The sequence below is a fragment of the Cryphonectria parasitica genome, assembly GCF_011745365.1.
Source record: "Cryphonectria parasitica EP155 unplaced genomic scaffold M406scaffold_8, whole genome shotgun sequence".
Lineage (NCBI taxonomy): Eukaryota > Fungi > Ascomycota > Sordariomycetes > Diaporthales > Cryphonectriaceae > Cryphonectria > Cryphonectria parasitica.
Window position 1 is genome coordinate 1,451,746 of NW_024468916.1, and position 21,625 is coordinate 1,473,370.

The 21,625-nt window shown below is 55.0% G+C and overlaps 5 protein-coding genes across 5 annotated transcripts; 3 read left to right on the plus strand and 2 right to left on the minus strand.

The window, feature by feature from the left end:
- Positions 1-227: 227 nt before the first annotated feature.
- M406DRAFT_342326 (NAD(P)-binding protein) lies at positions 228-1,509 on the plus strand (the record flags this gene model as incomplete). The annotated part of the gene is made up of 4 exons (XM_040921762.1): positions 228-290; positions 500-518; positions 598-1,192; positions 1,257-1,509. 4 exons carry the CDS (start codon positions 228-230, stop codon positions 1,507-1,509), a joined length of 930 nt encoding a protein of 309 aa, XP_040772530.1.
- Positions 1,510-1,639: 130 nt separating this feature from the next.
- Positions 1,640-6,772, minus strand: M406DRAFT_347904 (uncharacterized protein; the record flags this gene model as incomplete). Its single annotated transcript, XM_040922341.1, has 3 exons — positions 1,640-2,856; positions 2,899-3,604; positions 3,749-6,772. The coding sequence occupies 3 exons, from the start codon at positions 6,770-6,772 to the stop codon at positions 1,835-1,837; spliced, it is 4,752 nt and encodes a 1,583-aa protein (XP_040772531.1). The 3' UTR covers positions 1,640-1,834.
- Positions 6,773-9,494: 2,722 nt separating this feature from the next.
- On the plus strand, positions 9,495-10,260 carry M406DRAFT_104008 (uncharacterized protein). Its single transcript, XM_040915093.1, has one exon. The coding sequence runs from the start codon at positions 10,040-10,042 to the stop codon at positions 10,226-10,228; it is 189 nt and encodes a 62-aa protein (XP_040772532.1). The 5' UTR covers positions 9,495-10,039; the 3' UTR covers positions 10,229-10,260.
- Positions 10,242-13,736, plus strand: M406DRAFT_281602 (uncharacterized protein; the record flags this gene model as incomplete). Its single annotated transcript, XM_040918446.1, has 3 exons — positions 10,242-10,463; positions 10,513-10,599; positions 10,666-13,736. The coding sequence occupies 3 exons, from the start codon at positions 10,242-10,244 to the stop codon at positions 13,111-13,113; spliced, it is 2,757 nt and encodes a 918-aa protein (XP_040772533.1). The 3' UTR covers positions 13,114-13,736.
- A 4,160-nt stretch (positions 13,737-17,896) lies between these two features.
- On the minus strand, positions 17,897-20,893 carry M406DRAFT_266849 (uncharacterized protein; the record flags this gene model as incomplete). Its single annotated transcript, XM_040917833.1, has 3 exons — positions 17,897-18,277; positions 18,398-18,962; positions 19,053-20,893. The coding sequence occupies 3 exons, from the start codon at positions 20,891-20,893 to the stop codon at positions 17,897-17,899; spliced, it is 2,787 nt and encodes a 928-aa protein (XP_040772534.1).
- Positions 20,894-21,625: the final 732 nt, after the last annotated feature.

Here is a 21,625-nt window from a genome sequence, read left to right on the forward strand (position 1 = left end):
GCAGTAGACTAAATATTTATTGAAGCCCCTCCAGGAAAGAACTCAAAAACTCCTATGCATATATTAGAGACATCATTTACCTTCATGTGTCATCCCAGGTTTGACCGACTCTCGAGCTGCCGTAGCATATACACATAAACTCTATTCCTATATCGATTTGTTCTTTTCTGCGTCATCCATTACTAGATTCAATCAAGAACCTCAGTTATTGCTATTACACTTCAACCATGGCTTCATCGACATCCGGCAATCCCACCGACCTGTTCTCCGTGAAGGGGATGGTGGCTTTGGTATGTAGTTGCATTTCTTCACATGTCACAGCTGAATGATGGTGTCACTCAATCTTACTGAGCACTACTGTCTGAGACCAATGTATACGATCTATAGATGCCACAGCTGATCTATCTCCTTTTTTATCTGCCTTTCCTCCTCGACTTCTTCTTCTTTCATCTTCCATCCTTTGAGTCACAATTACTGACATGACCTTCCACAACTCCAGGTCACCGGAGGTGGCACAGGTCAGTCCCAATCCCCCAACCCCTCCCTACTCAAGTCACACAGACCCCCAAGATTCTAACCCTCCCGTCCCTCCTCCAGGCATTGGCCTCATGATCACGCGCGCCCTCGCCCAAGCAGGAGCCGCCAAGGTCTACATAGTAGGCCGCCGCCTAGAGGTCCTCCAAAAGGCCGCCGCCAGCATCGACGCCAGCCCCGGGGTAATCATCCCTGTCACCTGCGACGTGACCTCCCAGGACGACCTCACCGCCGTCGCCTCGCAGATCGCAAGCGAGGTCGGCTACCTCAACCTCCTGTTCTGTAACTCCGGCATCGCGGGCCCGCAGGTCCCCGCACCGCCAGCGCCGGCTTCCCAGGGGGAGGAGGAGCAGCAGCAGCAGCAGCTCAGCGCCGCGGACTGGGCCGCCCAGAACCTGGCCGTGCCGATGACCGAGTATTCACAGACGTTCGCGGTCAACGTGAGCAGCGTGTGGTACACGGCGATGGCGTGCCTGGACCTGCTCGACAAGGGCAACAAGAAGGGCAATCTGGGCTGGAGCAGCCAGGTCGTCGTGACCAGCAGCATCGCTGGGTTCAACAGAAAGGCCCCTGGTGGGTATGCGTATGGGCAGAGCAAGGCGGGCACGACGCATGCGGTGAAGCAGCTGGCTATTGTGTTGCCGACTTGGGGCATCCGGTGAGTGTTCTTCGTCTTCTTCTTCGTCATGATACAGCATGGCTGACGACAACAACCATCATAGGGTGAACGCTGTCGCGCCGGGACTCTTCCCCTCTGAGATGTCGGCGCCCATCCTCCACAAAATAGGCGCCGAAAAGGGCAGCACGGGCGACATTTCTGTGGTCAAATCTCTGATTCCCGTCGGACGAACCGGCGATGAGGATGACATGATAGGCACTGTTCTGTACATGGTCTCGCGCGCGGGTGCTTATTGCAATGGCAACGTCGTGGTCATTGACGGCGGACGGCTGGGGTGCTTTCCGACCACCTACTGAACCAGGTAACTCATTTTATAGACGCGGGGTATGAGAAACATATGCGTCGGTCTTGATAGAGTCTTGAGACAAATAGGTATGGTTATATATATATATACACGTATAGACCTGTGTATAGAAAGAGAAAAGACGGGGAAAATTCAGAGGTATATACGAGAAGTCAACGATCTTCGACTAGATGCAATATATACTATTCAAGCCAAGACAGGGCACTCGCCCTTATTAAGCATGCGGCATAACTTGTCCATGAAACTGGATGTAGCCCTTTAAAAAAGGATGAGAAACAATTGTACTCAAGCACGCAGGTTTCGACAGTATTCGTACCTCATGACGAGGCTTTTGCAACACCACCACGGCCTCGGCCCCGTCGATTACCGCGGCTTCTTCCAGCCTCTTGGGCCGCTTGCCTTGCCGTCTCGCCTCCAGCAGGCCCAGTGTTCTTGGCACCAACATCATGGCCACTGGGACCCCCTCCCCCTCCCCCTCTGGCGGAGGCCCTTGCCTTTCCACCCCGGCCCCTCCGGCCACGCGACTTGCCCTCTTCCCTGTCTTTCTCTCTAGCCAGCCGCCTGGCTTCCTCCTCCTGCGTGCGCCGCGATTCCTCGTCCCACCATTCCTGGAACGCTTGCTCCTGCTGGATCTCCATCAGGCTGCGCTTTGCCACGGCCTCCTTTACTTTATCGCGATTCCGCGTTTCTTGGTCCATGATATCGGCCATGCTGAGCCCGAGCGTGGGTTCCGATTTGGAGGCCGGTTTCATGTAACTCTTGGAGTGCGGAACGATAGGCTTGGATGGGTCGTCCGCCGAGAATGTGGACATGGATGAAGGGGCTGTTGGCTTCGAAGGCGGCCGTAGAGGAGGTGTAGCTGTGGTTGGCGTTCGAGATTGGCCTGAGTGGCGCGTGTCAGGAGACTGTGTCCGCCGGGGTATGGACTTTGCCGAGGCTTCGGCAGCAACAAGAGGCTTCGTATTGGGCGGGACCTGGAGGAGAGCATCAGGCATGGTACCCTTTGGCGAGGGCTGAGCATCTCTCGACACCGTCTTCCACGGCGATGCCTTGGTATCAGCAGACGACTTTTCCCAAGGTGTCTTGGCAGGTGGCGTCAGGGCTTCCCTCGCGGCTTGCTCTGCCTGCAGCTGCTGCTGTCTCTTACGCTCCTTCTGCGATATCTTGGTCTGCTGTGGCTTGGCCGAAGCCTCCTTGGCCCTCTGAGCAGCCAAGCCCGCCGACAGGGCCGAGGGCCCAGAGGATCCTTCATTCATGATCTCGCGCAAATCAAGCTTGGTGGTGGGCATCGTAGCCGAAGCCCACGGCGTGCCGAACTTTTCAGGAGCGGTGGCAACCGCTCGTCGACCGGTAAGATGAGGTGACGCTGGATCTTCTGAACCAGCTGGTGATGGCATCAAAGGCGATTGAGCAATGGATTTCCGCCTCTCATCAAGGTACGATGATGATCCCGCCAGAGGAGGTATCTGATCCAGCTCAGGCTGCTGCTGCCTCTTGCCACCAGCAATTTTCTGTGGCCGGATTGACGGACTGTCAGCCGTCCCTTCTTCGTCGTCCATATCGAACATGAAGTCGTTCTGTGTAGATTTGGGACGTAGTTCAGGGCTGAACGGTTCATTCCTCCGTGCCTTAGCCTTCCGTGCCTGTTTCTCCGGGCCGGGTGACACGGGAGTGAGGTCCTCGAGGCTGCCAAATTTGCCCCTGAGTGACGAGGATAGTTTTCTTTCCTCTTCCTTCTGACTAGCCTTGAACGCCATCTCCCTGACTCTTCGCTGCCTCTCCTCTTCAATATCCTGAGCGAGCTCTGGGTGGTTCTCGTGAAGAAGCAGCTCTGCCCGGTCGCTTCGGGCAAACGGGTAGCGGGCAAGTTGATTGGCCCTGACCACGGCATCAAGCTCCTCGATGACTTCATCGTCCAAGTTCTCCAGAAGATTATTCTCGAGAAGGTTTTCAGCCTGCAAAGTGATGTACTCTAGACCAGCGTCTTTGAATGCGGTCACGGAACATGGACTGATGGCGTTGAGGTAATGAGCCACGTTGCGAGTGTTGACGAATCGAGAAATCACTTGCTGGCAAATTTGTGACAGCTGCGGAGCCCATTAGCAATCTCAACTGTCAAGACAGGAGACAATTTCACTAGGGACAATCCCATGGAGAACTACGTTGAAGGAGAGAGGCGTCTTCCATAATGCTACTCCTCAAAGTAGCGAGGGGTTTCACATCTGACTTACTCGGTCAAGCATCAACTCGTTGGCCACCCCCATGACGTCCATGACGAGATCCGAGAAATCATCAATGCTGTCACAAATGACGTCGTTAAAGAGCTCAGTGCCAACGTCGGCATAGAGGTACCGCAGCACATATTTGAAAGTCTCTGGTTCGATGTGTTCCAGATCAATAGGTATCATGCCAGCCGGTCCCACGACAGCCCGGCGGTTTGCAAGCCATGCACCTTGTGAGCGACCATGGAACAGTGCCTCGAAGAAGGGGCATCTCTGCCGGAGCAGTGCGCTGTGGGCGGGAACTTCGTCGCCATCAAGCAGCAGGATGGCGTCCGCATCATCGAAGAACGTTGGGTCGTCCAAGGCGGACCGAAAGTCGATATGCATGGACCTGAGCGGATCAGTCTGCTTCTGGGCCGCAGCTTCTAACTTGCTCATTTCGAGTCTTGCAGCCAATTTCATTACTTCTGTACGTATCTGGCGATACCTGTAAGCCAGAGCAGGATCTTGACGGGTGTAGTTCCAGACTGGAATGACTCGGTCCTCATACATAAACAGGACAAGGTTCAGAAGAGAGATAATGTCGATGCCGGTGAACGTCACGGTAGTCTTGCCGGCAACACTTTCAATCGTGAGGTGCTCCGGCAGTTCATACGAACCTTGCAGCCGAGCCGTTGGGAGACCTCTTCGCAAAACCGGGCTGCGTGCTCCCAAGATCCAACTATGAACCGGCAAGCGAATCTCCGGTGAAGACGATGTGCAAACAGCGGTATCCAACTCCTCGTTTGAGAAGGGCCAGGTCGATAAGTAGTTGTGCAAATCCGCATCGAGATCTGGAGATTTCAATACCTCGAGGGCGGTGCTTGCAAGCTGAGAGACAAGTTGATCATGATTCCAAAACTTCAAGTTGTCCTTCTTTTGGGTGCTTGCATCAGAAGACCGGAAGTTTTTGAGATAATCGAGCGGAGCGAGATCGTCCCAAAGTGTCGGCGGGCTGGTCTTGATCTGCTCCCGGATTACCTCAGAATCCTTCCGAACAGCAGCGAAAGCGCCAAAGACGGAGCTCCTGACAGCGACAATATCTGTGATGCCCGGAACACGCTGAAATTTGAAATCTTTGTGCTTGGCATCCCCGACGCCAGCGACAATAGAGTCCTTGGCTTTCGCTCTCTTGATACGTCGCCATACTGCTCCTGACTCGGTGCTGATGATGACTGATCCATGCTCGCCGACGTCGACGGACCTAACGCCGTCCTTGTGCGCCGTCCAGATACAGACTGGCTGGCTGACAGCGTTCTTGATCTTTGTGGGATTTGTTGTGGATGAAGAGGAATGAGCATCCGCTTTTGGAGCTAATAAGTTCATGTGGAATAGATCTCCTCTGCCAGTCAGAGCAACAATGGTCTCACCACCGGATGCGATGTGTTTGATCCGAGTTCTCTGAGAATCATGGCCTGAGAATGACACTGTGAATCCACCCAAGTTGTAGTTGGCCAACGCATCAGCGTAGGGGAATTTGACGATGTTGTATCCGTAAGCCGTGAAGACAATGACAACCTGGTTTGCCAGAAGACACGTAGTCGCCTTGTCTATCGCCGAGGCCATCACGATCGGCGCCGATATCAGAGACGCTGCTACTCTCCGCGGAGTTGTCTGCACCTCAAGGGACCTCGAGTCTGCGTCCATGAGGGCAAGCTGGCCGACATTCTTGCCCCAACAAAACAGCGCCGACCCATTGTACGCCACGGAATGGATGGTCGAAGCAGCAATGCCAGTGATGACCTCCTTCTTGAGAGGCCCAAAGACTTGCCGTGGTGTAGCAATGAAGGGCTCCTCGCCTTTGTTGACTGGATCAGGCAAGGAATAGCCAAGAACCGAGTTCGCATTTGTGCCCCAATTCCACAACTCCCCAGTATCTGTGATGGCCATGGTGTGATTTTGGCCCAGGGCTACTTGGACTACCTTTTTATTGACGAGCCCGCCTTGGACTGGGGTATAGTTGAAACGCGTGTTTTCGTCTCCCAGACCAAGTCGGCCGCCGCGCCCAACACCACACACATAAAGGTTGGAGACCGGATCCGTCGTCAGAATGGCACTGTGATACTTGGAAAGCTGCACGTCCTGGACTTCCAAGTCTCTAAATCTGGTGAGTGTCGGCATTTCGTCCAGGCTGCAGTTAGCCGACACAGACAGGTCGGAATTTGCGTCCCTGAGGTACTCGTTGTGGAACCTCTGCAAGAGGTAGTCTGATCGCTGTAAATATACCCGCTCCGGGAACTGACGGTCATCCTCATCACCCAAGCCCAAGGTCAGGTTCTTATTGCTCCCAAAAGCGAAGAGCTCCGAGCCAAAGAGAGAGCCTGTGGATTCCGACGCGCGAGGGTCCCCAGTTTCCTCATCCTCTGACTCGTCATCCGAGTCTCTTCCAACTTTCACGCCTGCTACGTCACGCTGGGCGATTGTTGAGTTGTACAAATCGAACGGCGATAAGCCCTCGTGGTCCTTTGTCCTGATCAGGCGTCCAGCTCTGGAGAGAGATGCGCCCACAGTCTGCCCGGTCAAGTCCCTACGCTCTTTCTCCAATAGCAGTCTTGCGATCGAGATGTTTCCAGCATACAATGCGCGATGTAAGGCGTTCCATCCGCTCTCGGGGTCTTGCACATGGAGATCGATGGCGGGGTGGTTGAGCAGGGTCTCGACAAAAGCGATGGCATCTTCGGAGGTGGAGGACGAGGCGCGCAATAGGATGGTCAGACCAGCGTGATCTCGGCTGTTGACTTCGGCGCGGCCAAAGTTGGTGTTCCCAGACCGGCCACCAGGCCCTCCTCCTCCTCCTGGCCCAAGGCCAGACCCCTTGCGCATCTTTGTTGCGATCCTAGGCGAAGTCCCGAAAGCGCCGGGACTGCCGCCAGGGCCTCCTGTCCCTATATGGGGGCTCTTGGAAGCGCCCTGAGCGCCGTAGCCGGCAGGAGCCAGCAGGCGACGAAAGCGATCGACATCGTGATCGACCCAGGCCTTCCAAAGGCTGCTCATGAGATCAGACCGGATTGGCGTCTTGGTACCTAGACTCTCCCAACACTTCGCGGATGGCACCTCGCTATGACCTCGAGTTGGATCACGGCTTGTTTAAAGGTGCGCGTGGAAGTGCGAAAAGAGAGCCTCGGTGGGCGGTTGGAAGGATAAACTGCAGGTGTGCGCTGTGAGATGTCAGATGGGGGCGTGCGCTCTTTGCGAGTATTGCCACCTGGATGTCAAGGACGGCGATAAGAGTCACACCGGTCGATGTCGCGAACTGATCAGTTCTGCGATCGAGTTTCGAAGAAGGATATGATCTGTGGTGGAGAGTGAGGAGCAAGTCGTAATGATGATCTCGAATAGAGGTAGAGGGGACCACTCGTGTTTTTTTTGTAGAAATAAAGAGAAAGCAAGAGACAAAAGATGATGAGGTAAGGATTGTTGGCTTCGGAGAAGTGTCTGGTCATTGACGATACTATGAGACGCCACCGGGAAGCTCATTGTTCGCGCGTCCGGACTATAGAGGGGTCAACCAGCTAAGGTCATTGTGCCGACCAATCAAGAGGCCAGGGTTTACAGTGTGCTTCAGCGGGAGGTCCTCGGTTAGCTCCCACCTGGGCACATATGACGCCTGGCATTCAAAATGACTCGAAATTATAAAAGCAAGAGTCTTAATCTCAACTCACTCTTTCTTCTTCCACCACGTGAAATGTTTGGGGCCGTAGTGAGGAAAGCATGAAGCAGAAGCAGCAGCAGGGCTGATAGGCAACTCCCTGTGTAATTTATTTACGGCATATGCATGCCAATGTCGGGAGGGGTGCCAGGCATGGTGGGGACCTTGGAGTATGCTGCCTCTGCACCCCTACCATACAAAGGAGCTGAATGTATCACTCTTGATTGATCACATACGACGATACTGCTGTGATTGAATCGTTGAAACGCAAGAGAATACATGCAGGTAAAGTCGTTCATTCAACTTTGCCGAGGGGATCTCATCATGAGCAATAAGTAGATCATGCCTACTCTGTTGTTATGCAACTGCCAGATGGGTGGTCTTCCCATTCCAAGTGATACTAAACGCCCTCCATTCATGAAGGTGGCACAGCAGCTCGAAGCCACAACATCGGACAGGTGGTACGAGGTCCGTTGCCACCGTGTCCAGCATGATTGTCATCACAAGCTGTGTCTCCCTCTTCAGAGAAGCACAAAGTTTGTCTTGACTATATGGGGAGGGCAGCACCAAATGTAGTGCGATACGCTTTCGTGCTCAAATCCAAATGGCGACTTGTGGTCAACATAACAATTCAGTCTACTGTAGGATTGGTGAACCCTCATCGTCCGTCAGATCTCATCAAGGGGAAGTGAGTGGCAGTTTATTGATAGGCTGTGCCCTGCATTAATCGACTTAGCGCTGGCGTCGGGTAGGCTGCTGGGTTGTATGCATGCAGGTGGTGGTGGTGGCGGTAATGGTGGCGGCCGTCCTTCGCACCATGAACATGACGCTCGTTCTTTGATAGGGTGCATGCACCGTACCTTATCTCTTTATCTATGGTTGATCACTGTTTAGCGGAAGTTATACGCATCCGATCGCGGCGAACAAGACTAGCTGCAGGACGTTGACATGGCAAGCTCGCTATCCCATCCATCCCAAACCTAGACGCTACTATGGTACAGCACCCACGGCGTACCAAAGCCAAGCAAGCCTATCCAGGCAGGCATGGGCTTGACTCGATGCTAGGTTCCTAGAACAACCATCGTCGTTGACCGCTACATTTTTGATCGGAATGTCAAGTTCATACCGAGCACAAATAATGACGAGATGGGGGACATCGAAGAGCACTGGGAAATGATACCCTATAGTATAACAAATCTGGCCGAAGAACAAGTTGTTATGTACAGTCTGTCTACAAGTGTACGGATGTAACCAGAGTACATACTGTGCCAATGTAGATGCTAAGAAGTACATACCCTGTAACTCTAGCATGTACAACGTATCTGAGCTACCACACCAAACCACCGTTTCGGAGGACACCGGGTTGGGTCCCCAACCAGAGGCCGTCGATTACTCGATCACTTGCAGAGATGAAGAGGGGGAATCTGTGGGGCGAATGTGCCTTCAGTACTATGTATTGCAACAGAGGCTGTCTAGATATGCTCACCGCGGCTCCGAGGCACCCAATTCGTTCTCGAGAGGAACCGGGAGGGATCGGCCTAAAGTATGCGGATAGACGTGGCTTTGGGACCTGGCGTCAATGCTACCCTCTGCTCAGGAACTCCCCCCTGCACAGGTCGACTGTCGGCTGGAAACCAGGTACCCTGACTCTCCCCCAGATGCACACTATAATGCAGCAGTCGTCACCTCAACATTGCTTTTTCGCTCCTCCGACCAAACATTCTTTTTACGTGTCTCGGCCTGGACAGATCCAATCTTCTGACGGGGTGGCCATTCTCTCGACCGTCTCTGAATTGTCCCTCTGTCTCGGCAGACTAGAACCTCAACGGATTGGGCCGAGCGCTAATGCGTATCGCCTATGGTACCATCGTACGGTACCGTGTGAACATTGGCGGCTTTGGCTTGACAGAGCTTCCATTTCTCACCTTGCAACCGGATGACGAAAGAACCGCCACGGTTCATCACGAGGCTCTCTTCACCCATGACTTCTAGACTTTGATCAGGACCAGGGGACCTCCCATTCACCACCAACACCACCACCACACCTTGCGCCCCTACGAACCCCTGACGGAAAACAATACCCATCTGTTAACACGGGATCGCTCATGGTCATAGGTCCCACCCCCAGTAACGCCAGACCCTGTCAGGACCTGCAGTGGACCTCTCCTGCCGACCGTCTTATCGACTAACTCTCCTGCTCTTTATCGACGCTGTCTTGTGACCTCACTTTCATCCATCCCGACGCCTCTCCTGAGAGTTGCGCCGCCCGCCTCAAATCCCCAGGCCTTGTGTCATCGAGAAAGACTGAGAGAGAGAGAGTTGTCGTCCAAACCAACCACACGAACAACCCAGGTGCACCCCTCTCAGGATGTTTGCACTTTATTAGACCTGCATTACAGCGGAGTCTGGTCAACAAGAGTCATCACCAAGGACCTTGGTGACTGGACAATCGCATCGCTGCCTGCCTGACCTGCAGGACCAACCACCAGCTAGGTGTGCTTGGGATATCCACCTACAGCCCGATTGCCCTCTTTGTGCAGGCACAGAAACCCATCCAAAACCGCCTTGCCATATCTTAAATATTTTATTCCCCCTCAGAAGTGTAACAATGGATGCAGATGTCCGGTGGAATCGAGAGTAAACACTCGCCAATCCTTGCCAGCACCATCGCCGCCATTACCACTGCCACCACCTGCTCCTCTGCCTTCGCATCCCTCGAAGAGCGCTGGCTTCTGACCTGCATACGTTTAAAATTGGCCCTACTGCTCTCAGCCCGAATGCTACACAAGCTTACGCCGTGAGCATTGGCCCAACATGCATCAACATCCAAGACACCCTCCGAAGGTGTCGTCTCCCGCCTCCTCTCCTCAGACCAACCCCATGAGATCCAACAATCCCAGGGACGCGGTCGGAGAGCAGACGAGGACGCCTTTGGGGAGCCCACGGCCAGAAGACTCGAGCTCTCCGGGGAGCGGCGAGCTTGCATCTTCCGGCCCCAGTCGTGAAAGTGTCAAGAAGCTGGATCAGATCATACAGGTAACCTGTGGCGCAATCCTGGTGCTTTTTGACTCGGACTAACAGGGAGCAGAACTTCTTCCTGAAAGCTGGCTCGATTGTTGCGACCTCCCGTGTCAATACCAAACGCATAGCGGACTCAAAACCGAACAAATGGGTATGTTCTTTGTCTGACCTGACTTTTGACGCGCCGCATCCCGTAGGGGCTGACATGGGGGTCTAGTTCTCCCTCATCACGGACGAGGTCGAGCAATGTCGAGATGAGCTCCAGATCTGGAAGTCTGCCACGAGCTTCGAGAATCCTTTCCCGCCTATGATTATTGAGACCTACCTCGATGCCTCGCAGCTATCTCCGAGCCAATGTCTGGTGTTTTTGGACGACGACGGGAAAAGATGGGATGTACTTGAGGCATTGAACCTGCCCGAAGTGAGTGGTGACAGCCCCACAGGCAAGAGGAAGAATACAGAAGTCATACTCGAGCGCTGGCGATTCGAGCTTCATCCTATCGGAATCGAAGGGGTCCAGGAGTTCAAACACCTTCTTCCCACCATTTACAAGAAGGCCGTCGTTTATTTTCGGTCGCTATGGAGCACGGCGAGGCTGTGGCCAGCATTCAAATTTGCACTGCAGTCCAGGAAGGAGGGTCGACCATCTGCGTTGGAGGTGAAGTGCCGCTTTCTGACGGCCGAGAGAGAGACAACGGGTCTTGATCTTCTCCGTCAGCCCTTGAGCGATGCTCGCGATGTCGTGACAGACTACATGTTTGGAGAATTGGATGTACCTGCAGGTCGCCTCACTGCCTCGGCTACCTATCGGATGGAATGCAATTTCAAGCTGGTCGATGCCGAGTCCTTGCTCAGTTCGCGGTTTACGGCCATCGATGAGAACTTCTTCAAGCCATCTCTACCCCAGAGCAGGGGACACCGTCGCGCCGAATCCTCAACGGAGATAGGGTCCTTTCCCTCTCGGCGACGTGGTAAAGAGGTTGAGCTTCAGGATGCGCTCCAGACATATGGCAGTCTGTCCACGTTCCACGGCGCAGGCCCTCTGGGGACCAGTCCCATGTCCGCCCTGAAGGCCGTGAGGCCTGTCGGATCAGAGGCCAGCTCACCCGCTGGGTCGGTACCAGCGAGTATGGAAGACCCGCCCAACTCCCTTCCTATCCGTCCGTCGCTCCGCGGTAAGGACTCAGTCGCAAGGCGTCCTTCGGTCTCTTTCCAACCCTTTAAAGCAGGGTCACTGTCAGGTTCGCCAAGAATCTCCGAGGGAGAAATCCCTGCATCGCCTGTGACGGGGCAGCGGCAGTCAGGGCTGAGTGCTCTGACCCAGGCGCGAAACCGTACCTCACTTACCTCTGGTATGCCGGCTTCTCTAAGAGGTGGACCGCCAGCGGTAGACATACCTGCGGGCTCGTCTCCTAGACCCAGTAGCAGCCGGATAAGTAGTAGCTTCAGCCACCGGCGGAACCGACTGTCGTTTGGTGGCCAGAGCAGAGGCGGCGACGACGATCAGGCCAGCAGCGGGAGACAGAGCTTGTCATCTTCAATAGCGCAGCCTGGATCTGACCTGCTGGCAGAAGCCGGAGGCCAGGCCAGTTCCGGCTCCCTGAATGCAGACGACGATAACATCTCCGATTTCCTGAAGCACCTGGACAGCCGGAAGACGCTCTCGAGCTTCGAATCCACCAAGAAGGGCGAGTCGGCTACCAAGAGAACAGTGGCACAGCTTTCTAAGTTCCAGGTCATGCGCGACTCGAATAACGCCCTAACAGAATCAATGGCCTCGTCAATGCAGATGCAGCGATCCTCGAGCTCATCTAGCAGGCAGCTGACAAGCGTGCCTGGGATGGTGGCGCCAGCGTCCATGTCGGTATCTACCTCTCCCGGCAAACCGCTCTCTCCACATACACCTCACACCCCAGCCATACCATCACGGCTCAGTGAGAACTCGATCATCGATTACGACGCCCAGACACAAGCTGCGCGGAGAGCCACGCGTCTCGCCCCGGAGATCTCATCCACAGAGGAGGAGGAGCAGGGCGCGGAAGCGGCACTTAGCCCCGAGGGTACCACGGCGATCGACATCCCGCTGCCGTTGTCGCCCAGGCTGATACAGACGAACCGTCGGTCGAGCTCCGTGGCGCAACAGCAGCGCAACCTGGTTGAAGACGACGATGGTGAGGCGGCGTTTGGTAGCCGTCGCAGTATCAGTCTCGGCGCAGAACGTGATCCTCCGACACTTAGCGCACTGTTCGGTATGGAACGCGGCGAGTCGTCGGTCGAGGACACAGCTGCTCTACAACCTGCTGCTCACATCCGGGCATGTGGTGCGACGGGCTCGCCAAGCTCTGCAGAACACGAAAAGGAAACACCGGGAAGTCTGCTCCGCGGCACACCAACCGATGGCACCCCTCGTCTACGGTACAGAAGCACCCGTGGGCGACCGACCCCGCCACAATCATCTCGTGGCAGTTTTGTGGGCGGCTCGAGTGGTCGACATGGTATGAGTCGTGGTGATAATGAGGCCGACGATGAACCACTTGTCTTTGATATGCAGGTGAGCGACATAGGTCGCCGGAGCCTCGAGGAGGGACGCGGTGGTGGCAGCGCCGGGAGCGGCACGAACGAGCGCGGGTATGAGCAGCGAGGCACTTCGAGGAGAGGTTGGTGAGGCTCACATCATCAACATCATCAACATCATTTTCATCATACAAACATCGGGTGAGGCTATCTCCACAGGGCTTACCGCCCGTGCGGCGGCCGGCGGACAAATTGAGTTTTGCAAAAGATCCTGGCCAACCAGCTAGGCATGGCAGCATTTTCATTATGGCGTTTTTGTGGCCTCTTGCTTTCTTCCCTTTGGATGAGGGTTCAGACTGGACATATCCCCCCCCCCCCTTCCCTTTACACATTATATGAACAGTTCTTCTGGAGGGCTCCCATGGACAAATTCTTCGTGGGTATCTGAGGCAGAGCCGCAACAATGCTGGCAAGGACGCTGTCAAGAGGCGTTCTCATGGTTTTGCGCTGTAATTGGAGTTACATCAATCAGTGCGACGGTTTGGTAACTTGACTTTGGTACTGTATCTGGGTATTGCGACCACGGGCGCTGCTGACGGTCCCCAAAGGCAAAGGGTCCTTAGGACAAAGAAGTCGGGAATGTGTGTAGACTTTCTCGGTCCTGCTGGAGCCAGGGAGCAAACAAGAGAGCGAGCATTGAGAATGTTGGACAGCTCGGCGCCCTGGGATGCAGAGTATTATACAAGGACATAGAAATAGAAGATATTGTTCTTCATTTGTGGATTGACCCGGCTGTGTATTGCCGGTGATGAAGCCTTCAAAGTGTGGGGTGGCGGTGCTCATGTCCGCAAGCGAGTCTCGTGTGCATCCACACTCACTCGCCTCCTCTCTCCTGAGAGGGGACCAAGGGCTTCACTGTGCTTCACGTCTCTCAATAAATTCCACCATTTAGCATGCGAAACCTGTTATTTGTTCAGTCTGGTATGATTGATGCAGACCAACTCCCACAAACTTGCAAGGCCATGATTATTATGTTGGGGAAGAGAGGAGTGGCATGTACCATAGTAGGTATGATCCATCGTACGGGACTTGTTAGGTCGTTGACTCCTCTCGAGGTGTGGCGCAAGCTGGTACGCAATGCTTATTTTGCCGAGTGATTGAGGCATCCCTCCAGTTGCCCGGACCTTCTCCAAGTTCTACGTAGCTGGCACTCAAGGGGCCGCTGACAATGCTGTGCGGCTAGGTAGTTTTGGGCCAAGGGCCAGGGCCATCGCGCATGGGAAACAGGGTTTCGCAGCACTTTGTAGAGCTGAAGGTACCTAATCGCTAACACTGCTTGCACGCGTGCACAGCCGTCCGTCGTCATCGTGCACCCTTGTAGGTACTACTTAGCCATCCGCAGCCCAGCCCAGCGCCACAGTCCATTTGTATGAACCTCCCACTCCTCCTCATCAGCGCAGGCTGCCGCAGCGTAATTCCTCCGTCTTGGGTCCTCTAACCTATACTTACCACCCACCTTGCCTTAGACGACTTTTACCAACCTCTTCTCCAACAATAACACGAGTTCCGCAACGCAAAGCGGCACGACCTCGTATCAGCTGTACACACCGCCGTCAAAAGGGTTGCCACAACTTATCAGTATCAGTATCAGCATCCGCCAGAGTCTTAGGGTCTGTCATCATGTTCCGAGCAGCGGCTCCTGGGCCCTACGATGAGGCCGTCGGTATGTGTTGCCACCAGTCGATCAGTAAGAAGAGCGATGGCCCATCAACGAGTGCTGACTGTTGGGGGATCGAAAACAATAGCCAAGGCGACAGACGAGAATCTCACCTCAGAGGACTGGGCCGCCATCATGGAGGTGTGCGACCGCGTGTCGAGCGACTCCAATGGTTCACAGCAGGCCGTCCAGGCCTTGATCAAGCGTCTTGCGCACAGGAATGCCAACGTTCAGTTGTACACACTTGAGGTGAGCAGACACACGAGCTGCGGGGGGCTCTACTCCGCGTGCTGCCCTGCTGCTATCTGGGAATATGGGCATAAGCTGATGACGACGTAACCATCACTACGCAACAAAATTTCTAGCTCGCCAACGCTCTCAGCCAGAACTGCGGCAAGCCGATGCACCGCGAGCTCGCCAGCCGCGCCTTCACTGACGCCCTCCTCAAGCTCGCCAACGACCGCAACACGCACAACCAGGTCAAGGCTAAGATCATGGAGCGCATGAAAGAGTGGAGCGATATGTTCAGCAAGGATGCCGACCTGGGCATCATGTACGACGCATACTACCGCCTGAAACAGTCGAACCCGCAGCTGCAGCCGCCCTCGGCGCCCCAGAAGACTGGTCTGACGGACCTCGACCGCCAGAAGGAGGAGGAGGAGCTACAGATCGCCTTGAAGCTGTCCTTACAAGAGGAGGAGCGCAAGAAGCAGAAACCTGCCACCGCCACCGCCGCCGCAGGGCCCAGCGGCTCGTCATCGGCACCCCAAGAGACTGCTGCACCCGTGCAGCATCCCATGCCTTCGGGAACTACCGCCGCCACGGTGAGCCGCGTGCGGGCGCTCTACGATTTCGTGCCGAGCGAGCCTGGCGAGCTGGAGTTCAAGCGCGGGGATGTGATTGCCGTGCTGGAGAGCGTGTACAAGGACTGGTGGCGGGGCAGCCTCAAGGGAAAGACGGGCATTTTCCCCCTCAACTACGTTGAGAAACTCACGGACCCGACGCCCGAGGAGCTGCAACGGGAGGCGCAGATGGAGGCTGAGGTGTTTGCTGAGATCAAGAACGTCGAGAAGCTGTTGACGCTGCTGAGCACCAACAGCGCCCCGCGCGAGGAGGACAATGAGGAGATCTCCAAGCTGTACCACCAGACGCTGGCCATCCGGCCAAAGCTGATCAAGTTGATTGAGAAGTACTCGCAGAAGAAGGGTGAGTTTTGCAAATATAGCTCACTGCCGGTAAAGGACTTCCAAAGTGCTGACACGCATCACAGAGGACTTCACTCAACTCAACGAGAAGTTTATCAAAGCACGGAGAGATTATGAGGCTTTGCTCGAGTCCTCCATGTCACACCCACCACAGCCCACATACCAGCAGTACGCAATGCGACCGGCGATACCTCAAGGGTATGGCGGTCCATCGGGTCCAGGCTATCCTACACCAGGGCCTCAAGATGCGCAGGTATATGGAGCTCCGACTCCAGGGCCGAATTATCCTCCACCTCAGCAAGCGCCGCAAGACCCTCAGAGATTTTACACCCCGGCGCCCGCTCAAGGTTAGACCAAGATTTCATTAGAATGTTTTAGACCTGTACACCAGAAGAATGAAGAAGTCCTGACCGAGTTGAGATGGTACAGAACAACCACCACCACAACAGCAACAACAACACCAGTACACCCCGTATGCTCCATCTCAACAACCACAGCCCACTCCGTCCCCTGCCTTCCGTAGACCTAGCGGAACGCCTGCACCATTTTATATGGCGGGTGCCGAAGTTCCTCCTTCACAGCAGAGTTATCCACCGAGAGACCAGGACGGTCGTGTTCCCTCGGATGGGAATGCGCAGGCTGAACCTGTCCAGTAAGTGTCGGTTTTTTTTTTTTGGTTTTTTTTATGGGGGGGGGGGGGAGGGGGTCCGCCTTGTTAAGAGCACCATTTGCAAGTTCGAGCCGGGCTCTTGTATGTTTTCAATGTGACATAACATGGGATGACGCTCCTTGTGAGAACTTTCTTGCTTGGGTCTAAAACTAGTTGGACTGCTTTTCTTTTCTTTTTCTTTCCGTTTCCTTTCCCTTATTGACCTCAAATCACAGAAACACCAGCTCTCCGCCTCCAGCAAACCAATACATTGCCTATTCGCGTCCTCCGGTCCCCGGCTCTCAAGCAGGAGCAGCCACTCCTTCAGCCCCAGACAACCAACCCCCACACCGCCAATCCACCTACGAGGCCCTCCGTCCAGGACCACAATCACAACAGCCCAATCACCACCCTTATAATAGGCGGCCACAATCCTACGCACCAGGGCTCAACACCAGCCAAGGCCCTCCTCCGAACGCCGCACCACCCCAAAACCCTCAGGAGCTGGCAACGTCCGTCTACGACTCACCCATAGCCCCACACTACCCGCAGTCCGCAGCGACGTACTCGAGCTCAGCATACTCGCCCGACGAGCATGCTCCGAGTGCCCCGAGCTACCCTGCGCCGACTGCGCCCGAGAGCATGATCCCCGGGGGGGCTGGTGCGCCGGCGCCTTTGCACCCCACCGGGCCGGCTTATGATGCAAGGCAGGGGCTGCCGAGTCAAGGTGGTGGTGGGGGTGGTGCTGCGGGTGGGTATAAACCCTACGTGCCGCCCAATCCGGCTTACTAGGCTGGTGATGTGTGGTGGCGGCATGGAGTAGGTTGGATGCATATATGAGGTGGGATTGTGTATGAGAGAAGAGAGAGAAAAACAGAAAGAGATGGGGAGAGGGAAAGTGAGATGGACAGGAGAGGAGGAGACATATCAGGGTTCAGCTGATCACTCGAACATATCGAACCAGCGTGTCAGGGTAGTGGGTACTTTGTGGGACCTTCATGCCAATATATGGGAGGGTGTGCATGATGAATAATGAACATAGCATATGGATGGATAACAGATTGCGATACCCCAGATTGGATGATCCGCGTCCATGTGTGTGTGTGTGTGTGTGTGTGTGTGTAATTCTGATACTTTGTGTGATTTCAATCCCTAAACTACAAAGTCTAAAAATCGCACACGAACGCCGTCTCGTAACACAGTTGTAGAGTCTTAACTCTATGCATAGTCTCGACCATGCCCAACCAGCCATCATCATTTAACATGTATGCAGTTCCAGAATCCAGGAAAGCAAACGTCCAAATGGTCCAAATGACGACGGTCAATCCCACTCACTCGCATCTATTCCCCCCCCCCCCCCCTCTTACCACCGCCTCCCATAAACATCATCCTCCCTCTTCTTCCTTTCCGGCCTCATCCGCCTGCCCTCCGCCAGGCCGCGCATCACATTGTCAACATCTGGCTGGTCCGACTGGCTACCGTCCTCGAGCCGACCGCCGTCGTCGCCGCCGTGCCGTGGCTTGAACAGGTTCAGCAGGTCCTGGAGGCTGAGCTTGAGCGACTCCTTGTCCTTCTTCATGCCGCTCTCGATGGCGTGCAGCGCGAGCAGGCGCTTCTTCTCCTGGAGCTCGAGGATGCGCTCCTCGACCGTGTCCTTGACGGTAAGTTTGTACACGACGACGTCGACGGTCTGGGTCAGGCGGTGCACGCGGTCTATGGCCTGTTCTTCTACGAATGGATTCCACTGCTCACCATGTTAGCGTGTCCATGACTAGAAAAAGCGAAGGGAACCTCCACCCCCCTCTTCCCCCCCCCCCGGAAGGAAAAGAAGAACGATGCAGGGACCAGATGGTTTTCAACTCACAAATGGTTCGATTATGATCACTCGTGTCGCAGCGGTCAGGTTCAGTCCCAGGGAGCCGCACTTGAGACTGCACAGCAGGATGCGCGTGTTCTTGTCGTTTCGGAGGCGGTGCAAGCTCTCCTCGCGAGCATCGTTCCTCATGCCGCCATCGTAGCGCACGAATTTGAAGCCCTCTTTCCGCAGATACGGCTGGATTAGGTCCAGCATGGACGTGAATTGGGAGAACACAATGAATTTGTGCTCGGGGGCCTCCTTGTGTAGGATTTTGACAGTCTCCCGGATCTTGGACGAGCTCATGAGGTGTTTACCCTGAAGCCGTCCTTGTGAGCCCGAGAGGATGTCAGACGCATCGAACGCAGACTCGGAGACACCAGAATCAGTCTCCGAATCCTCTTCTGAGTCCTCTTCAGTCTCGTCCTCCGAGTCAACCACCCGTCTCGATGACTTGGGCTGTTTCTTCGACGTGACAGATTGTGACCCGAACTTATCGACGGACACAAAGCTATCGTCGTCGTCGTCGTCGTCGTCGTCAGAATAGTCACCAGAGTAGTCACGGGAGGGTTGACTGATGTTCTCATCGGTGACCACGAAACTGTCCAGTTGACTACCATCCTCATCTTCAGATTCATGGACGGAATCTTCGTCCCCAATAGACTCGCCCTCGCCCTCGGCATTTTCGTCGTCCGTGCCACCAGCTTTTCCGAGGCGCAAGGCCCCTTGCTGGTCCTCGCCAACGAGCCAGCTACCTTCCTCTTCCTCATCGTCACTATCGATAATGATGTTCCGCTTGCGTGACTTGCGCTGGTTTTCTTCCTTCTTGACTGCCTTCCTTTTGGATTTTGTTGAACTCTTTTGCTTGGGTTTCTTGGGCCCCGTTACTTCAGCGTACATTTCATCCATATTCTCGGAGCACTCTGCACAGTGGATATCGCCACGTGCCGAGGCATCTCGGGGCAGATCCCGAAGACACATGTCGCATTTCTTAGCCTGGATGCCCATACCTCCAAAAGCATCTGCAAGGTCATCAACGCTGGTGTCCGCACTCTTCTGATGAGCAGTGTCGGTAGCCAACGCGTCCTCATCTTGTGAGAGCTGGCTCGACACCAGGCTCGGGTGATTGCAAGCTTGTCGCAGCCGGAGAAGCAGTACCAAAGCATTGGCGTAATTGACCTTGTTTTTCATCATGGCCTCCAGACTCTTGTCGGCTCGTTCGGCCAGCTTGTCGTAGAACCTGCGCTCAGCAGGCGAGAAGTCCGTTGCGACTGGGACGACCTTACGCTCCGTGATCTTGAAGGCTGATGTCGGAGCTGCAGCCTGTCCATTTTTGGCAGCCGCCGCAAGGGCCTTCTTGCCACCTGGTAGCAATGCTCCCTCTTCTTTCAAGACCTCCTTGGTTCTGCGCTTCATGAAAGAACGCAGCAAGGCGTGAAGTCGCCGGAGCGCGACGTGACCGTTTCCGTTCTTCATGGGCTTGTCGATATTGTCCCGCCAGTGTGCTATACTGTCGTAGGGAGAGATCCGCAGGTATTTGACCAAGCTCTGCAGCTCATCGAGATTGTTTTGCATGGGAGTACCCGTCAGACACCATCTGAACTCCGAATCCAGTGCATAACATGCCTTCGTAGACTTTGCGTTTCGGTTCTTGATAGTGTGCGCCTCATCAAGAATGACGCGGTACCAATGGACTCCGAAGCAGCCTGCCTTGAGGTTGTCCGTGGAATGACCATGCTCAGAGACCAGGATCTGGTAGGTGGTGATGACGACGTCGTACTGAGCGAGGTCTTGGAACCTCTTGGTGCGGTTCGGACCGTGATGGACGCAGATACTGAGCTGGTGAGACTTGGTCACCTTGTCCTTGATCTCCTGCTCCCACTGCCTGATCAGTGCCAACGGTGCCACCACGAGCGTACCCTTCTCCACGCCGTTGAGGCTCTTCTTCCATCCCGGGCCGTCTTTTTGGGGTCTCGGATTGCTGATGATGAGAGAGATAGACTGTAATGTCTTGCCGAGGCCCATGTCATCTGCCAGAATGCCACCCTTGGGCACCTTTCCGCTCTTCACGGGACCAAGCTCACGACCCTTCATCCACTTGACACCCTCCACCTGGTGGGGCAGCAGCTTCACCTTGATCCCCTCTAGTGTCCCATCATCCAGATTTGTTTCGGCCCCTTCTTGGTCCTCGTCATCTTCCATGCCACCCTCTAGCAGCGCCTTGAGGTCCTCATTCGCCTTGGCAGGGTCTGTATAGAAAGCCTGGTCGGCCAAGGCAGCGTGCCCCTGAGGAGCCCTGTAGTATGATGACTGGACATATTTGGGTTGTTCTGGCTGCAGGACGTCGGGGCCCAGGGAGCTGAAGAGCTGGGGTTTCGCCGGTGACTGTATCTCGTTGGGCTTCTGCGCCGGTTGTTTCTGGTCGCGGTGGTGCTCAGGTCGGTTCCTGGGCTGGTAGAAGAGATGTTCGGAGGCGTTGGCTGCCTTCTGCTTAAGACTGGACATCAACTTCCCCGGCTTGCCAAAGAGGTGAGGTTCAGGTTGGCCGGTGCCCGCAGAGTGCAGGGACTTGTACGCAAGTGGCTGGGCGGGGCTATTCGTGAGATCGATCACCTCACCGGACGGGTTGGGTGTGGGTTTGGAGGGCGATCTGTGGGACGAGGGCGTGCCTGGGTTGTGGAGGGACATGTTGGCGGCCTGTGAGCTTATAAACTCGAGATCGTCGTCGCTGAAGGAACTGGTGCGCGTGCCTCGCGCCATCTTGACAATCGGCAAGGTGTGAGGTTGCCTTAAAGGTAGATTCTGCGAAGTATGTTGAAGAAGAAAATTGGGTAGACTCCGCGAGGTGCGTTAAATATCCTGCGATATCTGCTTGTAGCCCGTTTAGACGGCCAACAAGACTACTGCGCATTTGATGGACGAAGGCCAGGTTGTCTGAACAGCTCAGCGCATGCTGGATCAATTTCAGTGACAACAAAGTAGAGGTATGTGTCGTTTACTGCAGACCGTCTTCGCCAGTAATGTGATAACGCGTGTCGCGTCTCAAGGCTGCAAGACTGAGTTGGCGTTGCGCAAAGTGTTGGAGGGGCAAGGTTCTATAGTGAATGAGTGGTGCTCAGAGCCCCGTCAGAAGTAAACGATGACATAATTGAAAGCCCGTTGCCCAGCAGCCACGCCACACTTTAGCACCTGGAGTGCCCGCCACAGGGCGGCTGATTTATTCCACTGGCTCACTGT

Bases quoted from the DNA above. Each gene is read 5' to 3' on its own strand.
- M406DRAFT_104008 (XM_040915093.1), top strand. From the start codon at position 10,040: ATGCAGATGTCCGGTGGAATCGAGAGTAAACACTCGCCAATCCTTGCC.